This window comes from Corvus kubaryi, unplaced genomic scaffold (assembly GCF_017639235.1).
Source record: "Corvus kubaryi isolate FWS band 111438036 unplaced genomic scaffold, C.kubaryi_AGA036_p1.0 37394, whole genome shotgun sequence".
Lineage (NCBI taxonomy): Eukaryota > Metazoa > Chordata > Aves > Passeriformes > Corvidae > Corvus > Corvus kubaryi.
The window spans coordinates 13,980,176-13,998,832 of NW_024581133.1; the positions used below are offsets into that span (position 1 = coordinate 13,980,176).

General features: G+C 36.5%; 1 protein-coding gene across 1 annotated transcript in view; it reads right to left on the minus strand.

Moving 5' to 3' along the window:
- The window catches only part of ADAM10 (ADAM metallopeptidase domain 10), a 43,228-nt gene that overhangs the window by 15,946 nt on the left and 8,625 nt on the right, over positions 1-18,657 (minus strand). The window contains exons 3-4 of the mRNA XM_042039458.1: positions 6,716-6,834; positions 5,187-5,345 (exon numbers count right to left, since the gene is read on the minus strand). Of these exons, the coding sequence (XP_041895392.1) occupies positions 5,187-5,345; positions 6,716-6,834 (278 nt within the window). The remainder of the gene's footprint in view (positions 1-5,186; positions 5,346-6,715; positions 6,835-18,657) is intronic.

An 18,657-nucleotide genomic window follows, 5' to 3' on the forward strand; every position in this document is an offset into this window, starting at 1 on the left:
TTCACTTTGGAACCATTTCTAACTTACGGGGAAAGCTGCGTATGAAATTTTCATTTGCTAAATGCTGAACTGCCCCCAAACTGTGAAGGCACCATTCCCTCTTCATCTTTTGAGACTTCCTATTCCATCATTCCCTGCAGCAGTTCCATTTTTAAATTTCTGAAGCTAAGCAAGAACTACATGGTGCCAGATGACTTGGACAGTTTTGACCCACAAGACGGAAGTCTAATGCATGTTCTTGTGAAGCTTTCCAGTGTTCTGAGATGTGCCAGCTTTCTGTGCAGCCTTCTGCCAGCTCTTTGGGATCAAGAGCTTCTTAGCCTATCCCTAGCACAACCCTATGAAGTGAAAAGGAAAAAAACATGCCTTCACCACAAATTGATTGCTTACAGTGAATGCAGAGTTGAAGAGAAAGTAGAAGACTATTTTCCAAGAGAGCTACAGAAGAGGTTAATAGCAGGTTCCATCTTCTAACTAGAAAAAATCATTAGGCAAAAAGCCCCCAACTTTTTCTTTCCTAGTACTGTCCATTTTTGGTTTTTGTACATCCCGGCAGAATGTTAAAAAATAATAAAGACTAGAATATAGTAACAATAAATCTAAAAACCACCCACAAAATCTTGTCATTTCATGCTTTCTGACAACAATGTCTTATTCTAACTAGATAGCAGATGATTTTTAATGATATATACAACTCCAGATGCTCAAAATAAGGATTTTTTCCTTTTAAGAAAGTGTACTACCTTCCACAAAGACATTCCTGAACATTTGGTTTTTCTTCTTCTAATTATCAGTAAATAGTATGATCTGTTAAGCATTTAGGTGAACTGCTTAATAATTACTGGATTTAGGCATCTGGGACAAGGATGACATCAAACTTCCATTACAAATGAGGAAAACTCAATTCTTTAACAGCCACAGAGATTTTCCCAATACTAGCAAAAGCAATACTGTCAGAATAAAATTCAAATGCAAGCAGATACAAAAAAAAAAAAAATCCTTATTACAGATTTCATTTGCAGCACTCTGTAACACTGTGCTCTTATGACAACTGTCATTGCAATGTGATGAAAAAGAAACCAGGCTCTCATTAATAACACAGTCTGCAATGGTCAGTCCATTTAGCAGATAGGGCTTTGCAAAATTACAAACCACACCACTTTCTGTTCTTAGTTGTATGGTTCTTCCAAGACCATAAAGAATGAAGTGACCATGTTAATTTTCCTGAAGGTCTGAACAGGATCTTCCTGTTGTTCTGATGAAATACTGATTTTGTATTTTACAGTATGAAGTCAGGGATACACTTGAAGCAAACATTATTTAAATAAAGTAAATATAGTTCAAATTAAATCCTCAGCCTTAAAGAAATGTTTCCTAAATATCTTAAATCTAAACAGCAATTTGCATCTTTCTAGCCCTAAATTATAAAACAGTTTGATCAAGACTGGTTTAGAAACTAAAATCATTCAACTTGTGTTTCAAGTCATGAATAGAAGGCTGCCTTCCACTGGTCACCAGATCCACTGTAACAGACAAAAGCTGCCTTATAAAGTTGACAATATAATCCCCATTTACAAAACAACTTTTGTTTAACTACTGAAAAAGAACTCATTGAGATGCTAATCATATGTTGCATTGTGGTTTCTGAAAAGCACTAAAAAGCATATTGTTTCAAAAGGCTGAAAACATGGGTGACCAAAAAAATACCCAAATTAAGGCAAAGATGACTTTTTACCTCAGTCTCTCCCGAGTTAGAAATGTGATTATTTTTGTTGCTTTTGTCCTACGTAAGATAGTAGTGGTTTGACTATTTCACAAGAGCTGGCTTTAGACTAGAGCAGTAACAACAAATTAACAACAAATCTACTATAAATCTTAGCTTTTTTGAGTTGTTGGGGTTTTTTAGAGCTGTAGTTCAATGCAAAAATAGGTCTCATGAAAGACAAAAATAATTTAGCTTCAAAAGCACTCTTCAGAAAGAGACAGAAGTAGTTCTATACTCCAGATATTTCAGACAACAGAAATCCTAACAGCATCTATGATCCCTATGACTAAAGTGACACTATACAATCAGAACACACGCACATCAGACTGCACTGGCAGAAACCAACAGGAGTGATGGATTTTTAAATAGTGCTGCTCAGACTTCGCACCAGGATGGGCTATTTTCAACCCTGCTGAGCAAGCAGCAATGCTCACTCACTCGGTGATTTGGAAGCCATACTGTATTGCTGCTTTAATGTGGCTCACTGGAATAGATTTAGACCATGCCCTCTGATAATATGAATTTGTTTCTAACTGATGGTTTTGATGCACTAGACTCAAGAGGAAAAACAATGTAAGCCAAAATACCATCACCTGAATAATTAAAAAAACCCCGACATATCCTGCTCCCATTCACCTTAATAAGATATTAGTAAGAAACCATTTCATCATTACTTTTTCCAGTTTCCAAAGCAATCCATTTACTTTTCCAACAGAGATCACTCCTACAAAAATGAAGTAGTAACTCTCATAAAATCAATTTATCTGCTTCTTTAAGGCACAGTTCTATTTCTGTCAGTATTCGATAACAGTGAAGAATATTTTTAGTCACTATTTACAGCACAAGGAACTGGGACACAAGACAATCTTCTTCCTTGTCTCAACCTTTGAAAACTGGGCACATCACCGCCTTACATCTCTTCCTTTCCTCCTCCCCCTTTTTTGAACAACAGGGTTAGTTAATAAAACCCTTTATGAAGCTGACAGTGACTTATTTACACAAAGTCCTACATAAGTGGAAGTCCAATATTCCCACTACTGTGAAGCAAACTGTTCAGTGAGACCTGTAAGATCCAACACAAAACTCAGAAGTATGTGTGAATTATTCACAGCAATGTTATGAAAGATGTATCTCAGAGTTTCATGCCAGACTTTTGTAACTTTTTTATTACTTTTCCCCCACTACTCTCCTGCTACAGGAGCAAAGCCAGTAATACTCCCACTGCAGCTGACAGGGAAAACTGCCTTCTCCCCTTTGAACTGACTTCCCCCCGGTGAACTGACCAGCAATGCTCTGCAGGGATGAAAATGAAGCTCACGCTGCAGCTTCTCTGATAATCAAAAATATGGAATGCAATCCTGTAAAGTTATTCTCAAGTATGGGTCTTGTGAGCACCAGGAAAATACACACTCGTGGGAAGCACAAAAAGGTGGAAAAGCTTTTAGGTGTGAGAAAAAAGCAGATTTTAGAAATGAAGCAAAAGAATTTAGGAATCAGCTCTAGCTGCGAAAACTTGAAGATAGAAGAGGATACAATTATATAGCAAGCAAGGACATTAAAACAATGGTTAGAGTTTCTAGGTTTGGCTGAGATATGTTTTGAAGTTGCAAAAAATATGCTTAGCAAGATAGATAAGTTTAAGCCTAATAATGGAATATTGTGCATTATTATATAAGGCATAACAAGCAAGTATTGTGTACAACAGATGCGTTACTGAAGATTGGTTAAAACAGTTGTCTGTAAATTTTAGAAGCATGCTATTGGCTAAAAAGCTTTTAAGAATGCTTTGTAACAAGGAAGTTTTGGGATGCCTGTGACAGCGTGAGCTTCGTACCACCTCTGTCTCAACTCTATGTGAGATTGATAATGGAATAAAACAATAAAAGGCTCTTGGAATGCCTGTCCAGGCTCCCCATCCTGTTTGCTGGCCGAAAACGCTGACGCACAGATACTGTTCACAGGATCAGAAGTCAGAAAACAGATACTGTTCACAAATCCAGTAAACGCTTTCATTCACAAGCTCTTTAACATTATGGAAATTCTATCTGATTTTGGGTTAGTAATCATATTTACAGAATGAGATAACAGGAAGGACAAACATATTTGCTAGCTCACAGCAATTTTAATATACTCACAGACAGCACACTGCCATTGAAAGTAAAACAAAAACCCACCCAAATTTGCTGAGTTTTTAGTAGAGAAAGATCACTTCTCTTCACTGCATTCACACAAGAGAAGTAATCAAGGAAAGCAATATGCAACAACCCTGTCCTTTCAGTGGCTTACAGCACCGAGAAAATTATAACATACAAATCCAAATCACAGTGAGAAATTTTCCTCATCTAACTTCCTATTCTTCGACACTGCTTTTCACAATGCAGTCTCATTATGACATACTTTGAAAATGATTTATACATATATCATTATCAGAGTGGTTCAAGTCATTTCTAATGATCTAATCCAAGCCTCCTCATCCAATTGCAAATGAGATTTCCAACTCAAGTCTTCTAGGGTTTGCACAATGGCCTGATGGGACATGTTTTTAAATGAAGTTATGGTTTAAATTGATTTTTAAGCAAGATTGGAGTCCTGCAGTTAGCTGGAAAGACAGTTTATTAGCTTCAATAACCAAAAGTTAAACTGACTCTCTGCCAACATCTACTTGGAAGAATTTAGACTTGGGATCAAACTTTTTTGCAGTACTTTTGAGGTTCAGTATAACTTAAGCATCAAACAAAACTGATTTGTATTACATCTGAAGACTGATCATACATAAATAGGCAGGTAGAGTGTCGGTGAACTCTGGTGCATCAGTTCTGAAGATGTAGAAGTATTTCATGGTACTTTTTCATCCTTCTGAGCATTTGCCACTAAAGCTAGATTTCTGGGGCTATAGTTGTCAAATTTAAGTACTATTCTCTGTACACTTCCATCAGCTATTGTGTAAAATGGGACATACTGGGTGCTACCACCTCTTCTAAAGAGCTCTCTGAAGGCACATGTGACAGACACACGCAAGGGAAGCTTTTATTTCACACAAATGTCACCCTCATGAGATATAGGTAATCATTTAGTGACTTGAACTTCTAGTATCTTTTATTTTCCAGATCACATGGAAGAGCAATTAGTATAGATCGTTTTAAGAATGTATTTTCAAAGTATCCATTGGGTAGGAAACGTACTGCTTGCACTCTTAAGCCTGACTGCTAAGTATTTCTTAAAATGGCAGAATAAAGAAGACTCACTTTGGTTTGCTATAAATCCCTCTCACACCATAACTGCATATGAATCACTTGAGGACAGCATGATTCACAGTGTCATACACAAGCCAAAGTCTCATTTGATGCTTACAAATGGCTTACAGGTCTTGACATTTAATAAAAAAAATATTTCATCTGTAGCACAAAATGGAAGTACTCACTGATATCATCTTCATGATAAATGACAGAGTGGAATGGTAGGTTTCTGTCCTTTATGTATCTCTCTGCTGGCTCAATATAAAAGGTCCCACTGTGAGTTTGGATGAATCCTTCAAATTTTCCATCAATAACAGACCCATGAGTAAAACTTCCCTGCTCACCTGTTAAGGGACAAAGTGCATTAGTTTTTTTATACCCTTCAAAAAGCTTTCAGCCCTGAGCAAACTTCAAACATCACACTACCCAAGGTGTTAAGCTCACTGCTAACACAAGGTACTTGCATAATTATCCTAATCATGTACCAGTTCCCAACTGCTAAAAATCTGCATGAATTCTGGGTAATAAGATTCTGGCTAACAAAGACATGTCTGATTTTTTAAGACTAAGATTATCCATCAGTAAGAGAAACAGTTACAGCAAAATCACAGTCACCAAGTTCAGTAGCTTCCCAATCAGGCACATAAATGACATGTTTAAAAAGCATATAAGGAATTCAACTCTGTATTTTAAAGCTGTTACGTACACAACATGTAATTCTACTGTGAAATCCTGTCCTTATACATCTGTTCATACAATCAGAAATATAAAATAAATAGTAAAATCAGAGTATATATGGAACTTTGAAAGCTTTTAAAGAAAGACTTTCCTATATTCAAGACATCCATTTTTCTCTTCAAGCATAATCCTCTTAAAACTGTAGCTAGGTTTAAACCTGGCAGACAGTGAACTTGTATTTGAAGCAGTCACGATCAGGGAAAAGTACAACTGTCAAAGTTTAATCACTGACTGCTACAACATGCAGCATCTCAACAGCCTTTCCCACAAAGAATGAAAGACCATTCTGCCAAAACAATGTTTATATACGCTTCCATTGAGGAAAGTTCAGAATCCCACTATCAAAAAGCCTTCTGACCTACTTAAAATAACTGGTAAATAAGTCTGCTAAGATGCACATGAAGCCCTAACTGTGTTTATTACTTTTCAAAGTTGAAAATGCTCACTTCAAGACTTCAAACAGAAGATCACTAAGAAAGATCTTCTGGAAAACAGAACAGTAGAAAGAGGGGCAGAGTAAATTTTAATCCATTTCTTCTTTCCATCTGCTTTTAATTCTGTAATTCTTCTTCATTTTTAATCAATTTTATCTTTCATATTTAGTGAAATCAGGTATATTACCCTTAATGATGGTAACTCTATATTCCCTTTTATCCTTTAAACTAAGAATGGCACTTAATTTCTTTCTTATCCAATGCATACAACTTTTTCCTTTTTTTTTTTAAATGCATCAGACTTCCATTAAGAGTATGTTTATAAACAGAGTTGAAATTCAAGTTTTATGGGTATGAAAATTATTAGATAAAATACTCATTTGTTAAGTGTGACTCATATATACAGATAGGAGTTTAAATATGTTAGATGCATTATTAAAGTTTAACCATAATCTAATCATACAGATATTAAATTTCTCCATGTACTATTGGAAAATTCCTGTTTAAAACTGCTTTCATCCACTTCAAAGTGTTACACTTACCATAAATGTGTCCAGTGTATATATGGGAGGTATCATAATCAATTACTTGGTTCGATATTTCTACTTTGAAGTCATCACTAAAAAGAGATGTATCTCTCTTCATTCGAAGGTTGAATTGTCTAAAGTGAATAAAAAAAGATGGTAAATTGACTTTGAGCTTCAGCTACAAGAGCACTAAAAAAAGTCCTTCAAAACAACATTTTTGTGCAAACAATTTGCAGACCTTGCAAAATTTATTTGTAGAAAATGTTTTTACTGTACAAGAATTAGACCACAGCCTAGAAGGATATTTTAAGCCAAGATTATTTAGATGTTTTTGATCTAAGTAGCTAAATTTACAAGACTTAAGCCAGAAAGCATGTGAGACTTAAACACATAATTCTAAAATGCTGACTTGGACTATACACTTGTTCCCAGTCCTTCAGAAGACACTCGAGCAGGTTAGGAAAAATGCAACTATTTTACTTCACAGTACCGTGAAGCAGAACAGATGAAAACAGCTATCACTTATTTTACTTTCATTGAAGACACTTAAGATTTAAAAAATGCAAATGTAGGTGAGCTAATCAGTGTTTCAACTGAAACTCAAAAAATAAGATGGGCAACAACATCTAATAAAAATACTCAAACTGGTAGAATTACATGAACAACTATGTAAACAGCTCTCCTCATTGAATGATTGGGTTCAAATTGCAACACTACATACTTTAATGCAAATCCTATGACTAATCTTTCTATGAAACACCTTGCTCGTATGACAACAGGAGTTTCATTCAAGCAAGCAACATAACTGAAGTGTTTTAAAATAACTGACACGATACGAATTCATACCTGTGACAACCATTAGCTTGCTTCATAATTTCATTTGGTATTCTCCTAAATTTTGTATAAATATTTGTGCAAATACAGATCATGAAGTTGTTGAAACTTCAGCCATTCCAATTTTAGTCTTGATTTTCTTTCTGTATTTTTGTTTTTCCGCACAATGATGAAATTGAAAGAATATTATAGTTACATCACCAATTCCTTACACAAAAAGTAACTCAGACAAGTCGAGTACATCAGAGTTAAGAGTCTTCATCTAAAAGCCATGACCAACAGAGATGACCTTCAGAGTGAAAGTTATTATCCAAGTATGCTACCAACAAAATAACCCAGGCAATTAAGTGCCATAGTGTCAAGTTGATTAAATCTAGTTACTTTCTACCAATTAGCTGAAGCAAACACAAAATGTATCTTCAGTCTCCACTTGCATGTTAAATATGACACCATAGTTATAAATATTTTGAAACATTAAGAGGTACATTAAGATGCAAACTTCAAGATCAAAAAAAAGCCATGCCTACACACTTAAAACCTGGGAAGGGCTGTAGTGACTCATGTTGACTATTCTGTAATGCAAACAGCATTTCACAATCAAACTATATTTATTATTATTGCCACAGTGTTAATAAAGCTTCAAAGCAACTACTCTGGCAGTGTGTCAGTCACAAATACCTACTACAAGGTTATGAAATTCTGAGATGTGGCTGGTAGATGGGGAAGGTTAAACTTCAGCAATTCCCTGTGAGTCAGGCTTTGTGCCAAGCCCAGCAGTACTCCTCTCACAGTTTCAGTATAGATGTGTTTTATGAGGAAGATCCTCCTGTTACAAAGGAAGGAACAGTTCACTACAGGTGCACCAGGATACTGGCATCACTGAGAGACAAGAAATAAGAATTATTGTTCTTCAAGTTTGTCTTTTTACTACCTCTGCCACAACAGTCCTTTGGTAACCCAGAGGTTCATGAGGAAGAAGAAATAACATGAACAAGCAACCCAGAGACACATGATAGGACAGAATGCTTCAAATTACCCAATATATTTTTCGAGGGTGGGGTGGTGGGCAGTGTGGAGACCTGAAGCCACTTTATGTGGCTCTCCTAGGCAGAAGTTAAAAATGAAGAGATAGAAAGAAATTAAGACCAACACTGATAAGAATATGCCAAACTTCACTCAGGTACTTGAAAAAGTTATGCTCACTTTGGATGTAATACACTGCTCAGGGCATTTTAGTTTGAGCTTTTTCTGTGACTGAGTTGTCCCACTTGAGGATGGATCAGACTCTCAGTGCATCTGAACTGAAGTTAAATGGCAAGAAGTTCTGGACCTTTTAGAATCTCTCCTTCCTTCTCTAGTATTTGATAGAAGACTTCTTACCATAAGAAGTCTGTAATTCTGTCTCTGTTATGAACTGAAATATCTACTAATCTCAGCAAGAGCACCTATCATGGCTAAAACTGCTTTTTCCTCATGAAAAAGTAAGTTCTTGGAAAAAAACTTCAATCTATATAGCACTTTTCTTTCAGAAGTGTAAACGCCATTTCTTTAAAATTACATTTTTCTGGTTGTATTCATGTTTGTTTCAAATAAAACTGAGGAGCAATTGTCTGTAACACTCAACTGCATCAGCAATTTTCTATGGCTTTGAAGTACACAGTGTAAGAGAATGCAGGGCTTCTGATGTATTAACTCCCATCTATAACAGCGGAGTGGGGGAAAAAACTCAGGACTTGAGCCTGAAAGCTGGTAATGTACCAAGCTTAGCTTAGTAAAACCCCAAGTCCATAGATGGATGAGCCCTATACATGAATTGTGAAGCCATCCAGGTTATCCTGAGTTGCTGCTCTCACCCTTACAAACCAGCAGGACAATCGTGGTGCAGTCATGGACTACCCTAAGGGGCAACCATCTAACCACGCTTTAGGGCCAGCCTGGAGTTTTGCCTACACATCCGACACTACAGGACTCACTTTTAGGGGGGCAAGGGGAAGTTCAGTGGAGTTCAATGAAGCTGGGAATGGCTGTTCCTTCTGTGGGATACCCTTCCATCAACATTACCCATATGTCACTTCAAAATGGACTGTTAGAAGTTTTATGTACCAAATAAAAAGTTTCACCAGTTTAAAACTGAGGAAGCCTCTACTCATTCTCCTTTAATTTTCACCCTCTTCTTACTTTCCACATTGCTGCATAACAAACACTACAAATTCTACCCCATGTTGCCAATTATCTATCTTTTAATAAAATTAGCTCTGTTTGCAGGATTAGAGAACTATTTCAAATACAAAAAACCTCAGCTGTGCTTCACACTAACAATTCTCTATTTGATTTCTTAACTTAGTTAAGCTATTAGATAATCTGATCATCACTCAGCTATTTTTAAACAGGTCTTAGTCATTCAAACATGCTTGATGACAACAGGATTATCTGTCTGGACTGCTCACCTTCTTAATAATGAAAAATTGACAAATATTCCCTTACTTCTCCCCCACCAAAGGAGGAAGGAGACAAGTTGGGACTGTGGGGGGCAAAGGGGCCAGGGAGGGTGGAGGAGTAAACAAGCATTTTAATTATCTCTATTTCCAATAATTAACAACTTTAACAGATCACCAAACTTCAAACATAAATTCTACCATGGCTTAAATCCAGTAACTTCATGATTCTTCCGAGGACAGGAGACTCCAGGGAAGTTAAATAAATTTGTCTATATTATTACTGAGTATGGTCTCTAAGCTAGCCACAATGGAAGAAGTAAGAAGCTTCAAATAAGCCTTTTGGCAATTACCATTTCTACAGCATGCACTGAGTTCTCAGTGCAAACTAAGCTATTCCCTAGCCTAGCTACATACCAGGCAACAGATTAACTAACTTCAGAAAAATAATGCCTGTTATTTACACACTTTCTACCTCGCAGAAGAGATTTCCCAGCAGTAGTGATATCTAGAATAGAATTAAATCAATTAAGGCCAAGTTTTGACCTTGCTTATTTGTTACTGCTTCTGTCTTCCACAGATCTCAAAACTGATCTGGTAAGAGGACACTCCTTAGATCTATATGGCTGCCCATTTGGTTGCAGACAGAATTTTGGTATAAATTACCGACACATATATACATATATGTATTTATACAATCTGCTTTGATAATAAACTACATCTTACATATTAACAGCAGTACCCTGAAGGCTACCAAGAGGTAGGTTTTTATTTCTCTTTAGCTTAGCTCAGGGAGACTATGTCCAATTTGTAAGTAACACAGCAATTCAGTCATAATTAAAGAAAAATTATAGTTGAGAGCACCCAGTACTTAGCTAAAACCCAGTACTTTCCCATGGGCTCAAGTTATGTTGATCCTATGGCCTAATCAGAGCAAGTACTTGGAAAAAAAAAAAAAAAAAAAAAAAAAAAAAGAGCCACGTTTATATACTGGCAACATTTGGTAAAAGGCACGTAAAGGCTTACATGCGAAAGTTAATGCCTAATCTATTATTCCATTTCTTTTTAATATGCATTACCTTCTAAGATCAGTGATTTCACCAGCATGGAATGTCCAATATATTGGGTCATTGGTACCAAGTCGGCACACTTTCACAGAACTGACAGAAAAAGCTGTTATCTGGTATACAAAAAGGGCACTTGGAGCTTTCACTTTTCTGTCTTTCCTCAGTCAAATTGCTGTAACTGGTGACAGGCTCACAGAATGACTCAGTGACCAGAGGAGGTTGTGTAGAAAAGAGAAAGGGAAAAAAGGAGATGGAGGAGTTACTCCACAGCTGGAAGAAGTGGCTGGCAAAAGGAAACTGAAGGGGATGGGTTGACAGCAGTATGGAATCTGACTTCAGTACAAGGTGAGTCCATTTAGGTTCACAGTCTTTTCTTCCCAGTAGGAACCAGAAAAACCCCGACAGCTGTGGCTGCATCAACCTCCTCACAAGTCAGCACCTAGAAAATACTGTTCTGCTTGAGGTGCAAGTCTTTTATCCTTACTTTTCCTACCTTAGAACTCAAAGACTCTTCTTGGAAAAATGGAAGAGGGGTCTATAAATGGAAGGGGATAATAACTTGAGCTGTTCTTTCTAACTGCTTCCATGCGGCATCCCACAATCTAAACTCAGTTCCCACAAGACCGTCACACTCATTCCAGCTCTGAACTATAGTAAATAGAAGGCAGCTTAACAACCTAACACTGGATTTCTACTACCCACAATTCTACAGAACAATCACATTTAAAGTTTTTTTTTTTTATTGTTTTAACTTACTATTAAATCCACACAACATACTTCGTCACTTAACTGATAATTCCCATGGTCCTGCTACTTACACTAAAGAAAACTTATCTTTGAAGCAGCACATGATAGGGTCTCCAGGTTTATCACTGTTTCTTTGATCCACCTAGATGCACACAGAATCATCCCCTGGTAAGTATTTATTTAAATCCCAATCTCTACAGCATTTCAATACTCAGCCATCCCAGCTAGAATGCTTGCAGCTTATGTTTATTTTCCATTAACATCTCTAGGATGATACTTGTGATTATTCAGATGTCTTTCCTGACCTTCAGAAGTCAGACTTGCTAAACTTGGTATTCTAGAACACTACAATGAGGATGCAGCCTTCATTCCAAAGCATTTACCACTGATTACTCTTGATATACATAGCTGCAAACACAAGGTAGCTCAGATAACAGAAACCGTCCAAGTAGGATTACAAGCATCTACATGTTGGCTAATTTACACTCTAAGAAAGTATCTCTCTGTCCTGAACAGGACAGTGTACAGATTTTAAAAGTAGAATAGCCTTTACCCAAGATTTGCATTTTTATTTCCCTTTCAGTAAAACCTCTTTGGGAAGTTCAGTACAGATTCTACTGCCTGGTTTCCTTTTTCTTGAAAATAACCTTCCCTTTTGTATTTACGTAAAGTTGACTATTTACATGCAATGCTGTTTTCTAACAAAAACAAGATATCGAAAATCAGAAAACAGGTAAAGATGTACTAGAATAAAAGCACAAGCAAAGTTACTACATGAATTCAAGCTATGAAAGCAATTAGGAAAGAAGCCTTCTTAGTTCAACAAGTAAAGACACAGAAGAAAAATCCACTAGCTGATAATATGAGCACATAGCTTAGATACATACATTTAAATATACTGCTTTCCATTTTAAGAACATGACTTTTTCAGAGTATGGCTCTGTCTACTAAAGCTTGCTGGCCAAGCAGTAGAGCTGTAAACCATTATTACCAATTTCAGCAGTACAGTGGAAATGCTGCATCTCAGCTGGGCTGTCCCAGCAGTCCAACACCACTGTACCAGGTGTCTCCCAGACAAACCCAAGTCAAACATCAAATGCCTTTTTTCCTGAGGGCTACACATAATCCAGCTCACTGTATTTAAACACATAAAATGCAAGACATTTAACTGACAGATTCAGCCTCTAGAATTTTTTAACTTCATTTCAATTAAAAAACGTGTAAGAACTTAGGACTCTTGCTTCCCAACTTTCTGCAAGATAAACTTGCTTCACCTACAAGCACCAACATAAGGTGGGTTTGGTTTTGGGTTTTTTCGACAAAATAGGTGTAGGAAGTGACTCCTGATTCAAAGGCCTCTTGCCTGGCAAGTTATCTGCCAAGGTATATAACCTAAAAGGTACAACAGAGAGGTAATGATTGAAGAATTGCCACAAAGCAGTGAATAATACTAAAAAGACTACAGTAAGAACTAAAGATATTTTCTTTTTAAATTCAGGACAGCCTAAAATGAGTTGCAGTAAGTGAACCTTGCAAAAAATTCACTTAGTAAAACTCATGAAAATAATTCTCCTAAGTCTCACAAAGCCAACCAGTAGGTTCTATTTGATGACCACTAAACCAACCTACTTAAGAAGTTGAGCTGTTTAGGAGTGTGTTTAAGTGCACATGGAACTGAAAGAGACACAACACCTATTTTCAGATTAGTCCAGTAATACTGAATCTGCTTTTTGTTCTGACAGGCTCATAGTACATAGAAGACAGAGCCATTTCATGGATTGAGCACTGTGCCATACTCACAATTTTAAAAGCACTTAAATTAAATACCATAAAAAGAACATCTAGTGTAATAAAAACCTTAAATTGACAATATAAAGTCCTCTTCAATCCAGGATTAACCAGCTCAGTTACTTCAGTCCATCTCAGCATGGCAGCATGCTCAGAACACCACTTTTAAAATTCAGCTTATCAAGTATTATTTCTCTGCAGGTATCCTTTATTTTCATAACCTACTCAAGTATGGCCAACAATTATCTTGTTTAAACACAAACATTTACCAGCTCTGAACAATGAGGGCAATATGAAGGATTACAGATTACTACAGAACCAAGAATTGAAAAAAAAAAAATCCTCAGACTTAATTAAGAACTGAAAATTTTTGGTCCACAATTTTCCTATAAGGACTGTGTACAGACCATACATTCCCACAAACATGTCTGAACAAATTACTGTATTTTTCAAAAAATAAAATTTTAGGTAAAAATCTACAGAAAAATGTAGCTGTATTGTAAAACATCTTTCAGAAGTTCTCAACATATCTTTAATTTAATAGTAAGCAAGTGTTATCACGTGTTCAAGTACCACTTGAACATTCAACTGTTCACTCAAGTTGTGCGAGCACCTTTCCCAAGCAAGACTCAACAACTAATCTAGGAGGAGTGAAAGTGGGTGTGGATGGACCATTAACAGGATCAAGCAAAGCATTAGAAAGCATAAGTTACTAGTAGTGTATTAAATAAAAAGTTGACTGAAAAAGAGAGTTAAACAATACTTAGAGATACTTTTTCCCTTCTGAATGCATGAGCATCTCAGGAATTCATTGTTTTGTCACTAGGTAAAGAAATACAGTTAGAGCATTAGACATCGTCCAAGTTTTTTAATCTCTGTCCTCGAAAACGCTATGAAGTATTCAGCATGTTTCTGACATTCTACAGTTGATAGGAATTCAGTTCAAGATATTCTGTGATTAATATATTGCAAATGTTTATACTGAAAAAGTGAAGAAAACTTTCCAGTTTGTCTGCAGGGGAAGAGTTTTGTCCAGTAAGTGAACAAGTGCAAGTACACATTTTGTGATCAGGTGAAAAGTGTGTCTGAAATCCAACATCAGGTTAAGTGAAGTCCTGACTTCCTTTTGAAACTACTGACATTACCTTGACATGCAAAAGGAAGTTACTTTATTTAAAATGCTTCACTGTATCTCAAGCCAGTGCCAAAGGCATTGTTCTTATTTGAATCAATCCATGTATTTTGGGAAGTGTGTCTGTGCTGTTTTGCTTTTTGGGTTGTTTTTTGGGGGGGAAGGGTTGTGGGGTGGGTTCTCAAACTACTTTATATTAACCAAATTCCTGGTATTAACACTGCGCATTCATTAACTTTGTGTGAGCCTTCCCTGGACTCAAAGGGCACCTTAAATTAACTCACTCTAAAACACTCAATATAAACTGGCAGGTGGAAGAGCTATGATACACAACCAGGATTGTTTCAAACCTTCAGATTCCTTCCAACTTGAAGCAATTTACAAATAAGCACATTTTGCACCACTGGGGAACCAATAATGCCAATTAATCTAATATACGATTTATTATTCAAAAGAATTAATAAGGATTTGTAGCTCAGTTTCAGCAATTTTAACTGTCCTACTAAGTTAGTATTTCAGCATTGAATAGTGTGGCTGGCTCAGTCTAGTTCATTGCATTTACCATAACAAGTTGTATTTTATATAACCAAACAACAAACATTTTGAAAAATTTCTATTCTGAACAGTATACTGTGTGGCATCTAAATTTCAGACGAAAGTTAAACAGAGAAGGTTTCTCAAGGATGGCATATTATACATCCATTTGTTAAATTACTGAGTCTGGTGTGAAAAAAGGTAGTTTTGGGTTTAATTCCACCATTTCAGTTTCTATTTCATTATTAAACTATTAGCCCATAGTTAAATGGTCCCTTTAACTTGGTATAAATATGTCATATTTAAATTGTGGTTTTATTTTTTCCTTTTCCAACAAAAGGGTACTATGAGATACAGTTCTTAAATCCAAACAGCCTACTGAAAAGAACAGATGCTACTTACACAATCCTAAAATACTGGTAGCTGCCAGCCGTTTTCTGGACAATGGAACTGTAAGTTTGATGAATGCTTATCTGGCATATGTCAGCACTGCCATTGAAAAGGCTGGTACTGCATCCTCCCTCTCACCACTGCTACTTAGTTCTGCACTCTTTCTTCTCACAGCAAATTTGCCTCTACACTGAACAGAAGAACTAATTAACCTCACTGAAAAATAAGCAGCCAAATCACTCTCTCATCTTGACTGGCCACGTGACCAGCAGGTGCTTCCTTTGGCATACACCAAAAGATTAAGTTCAGAAGTTCCAACTGGTCACAGAGATACAGCCTGAGAACCACTGTGGCCCAGCTTCACTTGCTGCTGCCAGCAGAGAATGGCAGTAAATATTAGGACAGCTTTTCCATTGTTTCCTGGCTACAAAACGCAGCCATTTCATTAGAATCCAAATCAAGAGACTGTAATTTCAGTCCTCATAAGTAGAAGCTGTTTACTATATTTATTAAGTTAAGGGGATGCAAGTTGGACAGCTGTGTGCCAATAAACCACTACACCTGGACAAACCCTAAGGAGCCATTTAGTAAAAGACCATTCAAAAAAGATCAGGTGTTAGTTTTCAGAACCTCAAATCTCATATTGACTGAATGCCTTTAAGTTTCACCATCTGTATTTAAATGCCACAGCACTTTAAAAGTCCATGGCCTCTATGTAAATGGTTTAAGTGTTTTGCAAAAACTTTATTTTCCTATCTTCACACAAAGTAACTCAAATACTTGATAGAAAGGTTTTACTTTTGTCCTTCTCAGTAATGACATAAATCACTTAGTTATTCACAATAAGCCAGCTGAAACAAGCCAATCCTATTTATACAGCTGCTCAAACTGCTACACACCTTCAAAGCAAATAAACAGACTCTGCGGAGTAAAACCCAATTCACTTGATCCTTCCTAACTCATATTTAAAACAAAATGAAAATATTTCATAACAGCACGTCCAAACTGAGTAACAGGAACTTTGGACTAAATTTACATCCTGCCAACTACCCTCTCTTTGGCAAGAAGCATTAGATGTGCCACAGGAAACTACCAAAATCCTAAATTATGGACTGGTTTGACCTTACAGTCAGTTTCCAATCAGCCTAGGCAGTTAATGATGGATTTGTGTCTCAAACCATAGGAATTGAGGATCAATTCCACATATAAACACCAACATTTTCCTTCCTGAGTAACAGTAGCTGTTATCAAAATATTTTTAAACCTGATTGACTAAAGTCTGGTCTTTCTCTGTGAAGTAAGAGAGGAATTTTTTTTTTAGATCTCATGATCCTAGGTGCAACTACCATTTTTACAGGATAAGGATTTTCAAACCACCTTCACACCACAAAGAGAACTCAGAGGCTAAGCTAGCAGCTCTATCTTACAGAGGATGATTATGGGATCTTTACCAATGACAAGATGAACCTGCTCAAGTGGCCCGAAATGTGGCCTGCTCCCAGAAAGGTCTCATTCTTCTTCTATAACCCCTTCAAGTCATACTGATTTTTTTTCCCAAATAATTTTTAGGTGGATTAGTTCCCAGATGCTATTCCTTGCATGGCTTTAACACCAGCAGTGTTAGGACAAGGACGATGCTGGGAATGTGGTTAGGCCTGTTTCTCTCTGCAGCAGTACACACTTCAGTGAGTCTAAATTATCCACTAGCCTGCAACTTAGAAGTAGCAGCATTAGACTTAAACTTAACTTCACTGTCTTGCTACCTTGCTGGAGATTTAAAAGTAGAGAGGTTTACACTGTGAGGAGCCTCTGAAGCATTTTACTCTGCAGTCTTGTTTATTAGAATAATTTAACAGGGAAGACTAGAGACTGCCAGTGAAGTTACAGCAAAGACAGCAGCAATATGACTCTGCTTAGAACAATAAAATTCCCTGGACTAAAAAGCACACTTCAAAACGTGGTTTTAAGGACAGGACTTCAAATTCGTGATTTGGGTTGCAATTCTATGGCACTTAGAAACACAACCCTAATGCTAACCTTCTGGAAGCATGCACTGAAATCCAGTCATTACATCATAAACCTCCAGGAACAACCCTTCACTCCCTGAAGAAATGACAAGCTGGCACAAAAGCAAAACACTTACTCATAAAACAATATCCCAGACAGATTCAGGAGACTCGGTTTTACATTTTCTCTGTTAAACTTCTTTCCCTTCTACATATGGCTAATAATTATTTCTCAAGCTCTAAATACTTAAATTGTAACTGAAATAACGAGAAAAACAAGAGCATTACACATTCCTAAAATAAATTAAGAGAGTGGTGCTGCAAAGGAGGGAGTGATAGAAACTAAGATATAGACACAAATATTTTAACTTTCTTCCTGTTTCTCTTGGGTTGTACAAAACTCAGGCAATTCTAAATTGCAACGAGATCTTCCTAAGTGAAAACCTACAAATTATACTTCAGTTGGTCACACTGAATATCTAACTTTTGTATTGGATCTTACATGTTAAATGCAAGGCAAAGCATGTCTTGTAACACGTAATCATCTTTCCCCATGTCAAATAATTTTTAAATTTCACAACAGGACAAAAAAATCAGATAACACCAGTACACGCAAAACAGAACATTTTTTTGGTCTATTTCGTAGCTTCAAATGCCATTTGAAATGTTACTTTTTCTCAATTAAATCTCCTCAGGCAGTTTGGCACAATTTCTGAAAAAAACCAAACAAACCCAAACTGCGTTATAAACCCAGAATCAACTACCATTCTGTTCCCAGTATGATTCCATTGTTTAAGCTTCAAAGTGTAGTAATAGGTACCATCAGATGTTTGAATAAGTGCTTACAAGCAACAATTTCATATTTAAACTGGACATGTGAGAAAATACCTCATAGATGCTGTAAACAGTGAAATTTAGTGTATTCTAGCTAACGTTATTTTGGTGGCTGTATTTCTTCCTTTACATTTCTCTACAACTAAGACACATATGAATAAAATATTTAAAACAAACATCTTTTAAGATA